This window comes from Protobothrops mucrosquamatus, unplaced genomic scaffold, assembly GCF_001527695.2.
Source record: "Protobothrops mucrosquamatus isolate PMUCROS unplaced genomic scaffold, P.Mucros_1.0 scaffold15425, whole genome shotgun sequence".
Taxonomy (NCBI): domain Eukaryota; kingdom Metazoa; phylum Chordata; class Lepidosauria; order Squamata; family Viperidae; genus Protobothrops; species Protobothrops mucrosquamatus.
Window position 1 is genome coordinate 8,863 of NW_015401193.1, and position 3,609 is coordinate 12,471.

Sequence of the window (3,609 nt, forward strand, 5' to 3'; positions counted from 1 at the left end):
AGGGGGGGGGAGGGTGCCAGTAGGAAAAGTGGACTGCTCTTTATAGTATCATCTCCTCTGACACCACAAAATTACAGGCTACTCAACTGGAAAGAAGCCCCTAGGTTTCTAAACTGTGTTCTGGAGAACCTTAAGAGACTTTGTGAGAGACTAAAAACAAACAAAAGTTAACTCAAATGCAGCCAATTTTCTTAACTAGCTTTACCTCTTGATCAGAGTTTGTGAAAAAATTTTTTAAATAAACTAACAAGTTCCCTAGCCTCAACAGGTTTGAAAATGCTTGTCCAAAGCAACAGCGCCATCTATTGAATGCATTTTTATAAACCTTACTGGTAGAACTGGGAATAATCTTAGTATTATTTATCAGTGAGCTTGATTGTTGTGTTTAGTAACATTTCCCAAGAGAATTCTTTCATGGATAGTCTCCTGTCCTGATTAGAAATAGTCATGTTCATACAGGAAGCAAAAATTGCAGATCAATCTCTCAACAGGGCAGTTTAAATTCTGGTTGCATTTGTCTGCTGGACTAGTCTTTTTTTGCACCGTTCGGCTCCTAATAACTTCCTAAGTTTTACCTTACTATACAAACTGATAACCTACAGTTTACTGTTTCAGTTTACAGAGTAGGCTCCAGTTCACATACCATGCTAGGTCAGATAAGTCAATACAAGTTCCTCCCAACATGTGAACTCAGCTTCTGCTTTGTAGTGCAAGAGATTAGGACTCCTTATGAAACAAATAATTGTGGCAAATAGCTTAAGAGAACCAAATGGGAAGAATATGTACAAGGTTTCTTTAGAACAGCCCCCCCACCCAACCTATTCACATCATTCAAAAAATCCTCTATATCAAATTTCATACTCAGTGGACAAATCGCCGTAGCTTTAAAAGGTATAAATTTCCATTCAGATAGCACCCTCTCATTATTTAGAGAGCTGTTGTCCAAGATTGAACAATATTGAGCTATCCATGTTAAAATCACGAAGAGAGGATCCTCTCCTAAAAAGAGGCATCTGCCACAAGAAGTTTTCTTGTCTAATGTTCGTATGCTGTATATATTAGAGAAAGGGAAGGCTCTGCATGTGGATATTGCCACAAAATATCAGGCTAGTTTTACCCAAACAACCAAAGTAAGGTCTGCTACCAGCTCTGCTCCTTCCAGAAATGCATGTCCTGTCCTGACACACGCACAAAAGGGGTGGGGCTTTTCTTGTGACCTTACAGGGTTCTTTGTCATTCTGCTCTGCCTTGCAGACCGCGCCGGGCATCACATATAAGATTCTTTTGGGACTGCAGTGCAATCTTCTACGGGGGCCTGTTTGCGGAGATTTCCCCTGACCATTATTCTATTCTGTTCTGTTCTATTGTTCTCAATGCATAGATGGGAGGACTGAGATGTATTTATTAAACCAATTTAAATTTAATAGCACATTTTTATTGCCTCTTTTTAGGCAAGACTCTCCTTTTTCCATATTCAGCATATGAAAATTACTGGTGGCCTGGTTATTGTAAAACAAGACTGTCCATCTCATACATTCATTGATACTTTTTTCCAAAAGCCATATTCAATTTATAATCTATAAATTTTGGTTTCTTAAGCTACAACATCCACTCAGACCCGTACACTTCTACCGTTTTATTTTCAAGCTCTCTCTGAACTCACCGTTACTAACATTTTTGGTTTGGACGCCTATTCAGAAATATGCATCATCTCCGTTATTCCTGCCATCAACTCTGAATTTTATTTGTTATACCAAATAAATATTTGAACCACTGGTTTTTAATTCCAATTATATCATTGTCTGCTAAAGTGTTGGGAAAAGGCTAAGGAGAAATCAGCATATTGTCCCCTCTGTATGAATACCCTCAGGCGGAATTCAGATTGCCATATAACCAAGGTTTTATCAGTTCATAAGTATCTTGTAAGATGCCTAGTTCTACAAGATGTGTCATAACCTTAATGAGAATATTTTCTTAAGCCTAGCAATATGTCATTCATGCTGCTGTTTTAGGGAGTAGGAAGGGCAGAGTAAAAATGTTCCATTTCTCAAAAAACTAGGAACTGATAAGACTATATATATTCTAAACAATCTCTTGATTTATTCTGATTAACAGAAATATTTAAATACTATTTCTTACAACTTAGATATATACAGCTCTGTTCTTGAAATGCAGATTTTGTTAAATCAACGCAGAGCCCTAAACAGAATTTCCACATGATAAGGAAATAGTGGAGATGTGAAAGAAATAGGGATCAATATTCATTCACAAATTTTATCCTAATCTGGATGGCTGGCACTTATTATTTGGGTACCTTAAAGGTCAGTGCTTTCTTTGGCAAATGGTCCCTTTATCATTCATTTATAAAGTTATTGCCATTACCAAACAAACAAGCCTAGAATACAGGTCTAGCATCTCTTTGAGATTAAAACCTATGTTTTATTTGTACTACACATATACCTGCCAAAACAGAAACCTGCATAAGGTTTCAGGTGTCCTTGTTTATTGAGGTAACAACTGAGAGTAAACTAGATAGATGTTTCTTCATTGCTTTTTGCCAATAATGTAATAGTTGCATTCTGAGGTAGTGAACTAGAAAGATAAACGACTTTCTTCGTGCTATTCAGAACTGAGCAGACCCGAGTTTTGAAGATTCTTATGATAAGGGAAAGGAGCAGCACTTGGCTGATGAGATCATCAATTCTAAAGCCCTTTGATAAATATGGAAAGCAGAAAGAGATCTTAAGAGATCCCAGTGTGAATCTGGGCTCAAAGTCAGTGCTGACCCTTGACATAAGTCCGCCTGTGGTATTTTCCTGGTGCTAGCATCTCCAGAGTCAGTTCTGTTATGATTGCTGTAAGACCCCACACACGGTGAGGACCATGCAGGAAGACAGGCATTGTGTAGTGGTAGACACCATCACGGCAGTAGTGGGTGTAGCCCTGGTTCTTTTCTTGTAGCAAGTGGGACAAAGACAGTGTGAAGACAGCCTCAACCTGTAAATCGAACAATAAAGATTGAGTGGAAGCATAACTTGTCCAGTTTAGTTGTGGGATAATTATCTTCTCTTCCATCAAAATCTTTTGGAAGAAATTAGTTCAGATTTTAAATTGTAATATTGGGGGGAAAAAGAGAAGAGAGGATCAGAAACAAACAGAAGTTAAAAAAAGGAGGGGGGGGGAGAGGTTCAGAAAGAGAAACATCTGGTATCAAAAAGGAAAGAAAATGATGCAGCCCATCCATATGGTCCCTCCCAGAGATTGCTTATGCTCCATTCAAGAGATTACTTCCAAGGGAATTAGTGCTTAACACAGGAAGAATTGCCACTAGAACATCACTGAGAATTTTCTTTCATACCCATCTTCCTGGAAAAATATATTGAATAAAAATAGCATGTGATACACTGTCGCTGCGTTTCAGTTAATATTCTGATTCACCTCTTGGGGGTTAGGTTTCAGTGCCAGGTCCTCCAGAGGCCCCAGGTTTGCTAGTACAGGAGCCACCATCATATTAGTCTGGAAAAAAAGGCAGAATTAAACAGATGTGAGTCCTTGGCTACTCCATGCTTGCTCTTGCAAGACATATCCCAAGTGGTATATTCATCCCCT

The 3,609-nt window shown here is 38.5% G+C and overlaps 1 protein-coding gene across 1 annotated transcript; it reads right to left on the reverse strand.

Annotated features, from left to right (window-relative positions):
- Positions 1-2,117: 2,117 nt before the first annotated feature.
- On the reverse strand, positions 2,118-3,516 carry LOC107301666 (nucleoside diphosphate-linked moiety X motif 8; the record flags this gene model as incomplete). Its single annotated transcript, XM_015830858.1, is given in 2 exon segments — positions 2,118-2,997; positions 3,439-3,516. Coding segments are annotated over 2 exon segments (300 nt in total), but the record flags the coding sequence as incomplete, so codon positions are not given.
- Between the last annotated feature and the right edge of the window lie 93 nt (positions 3,517-3,609).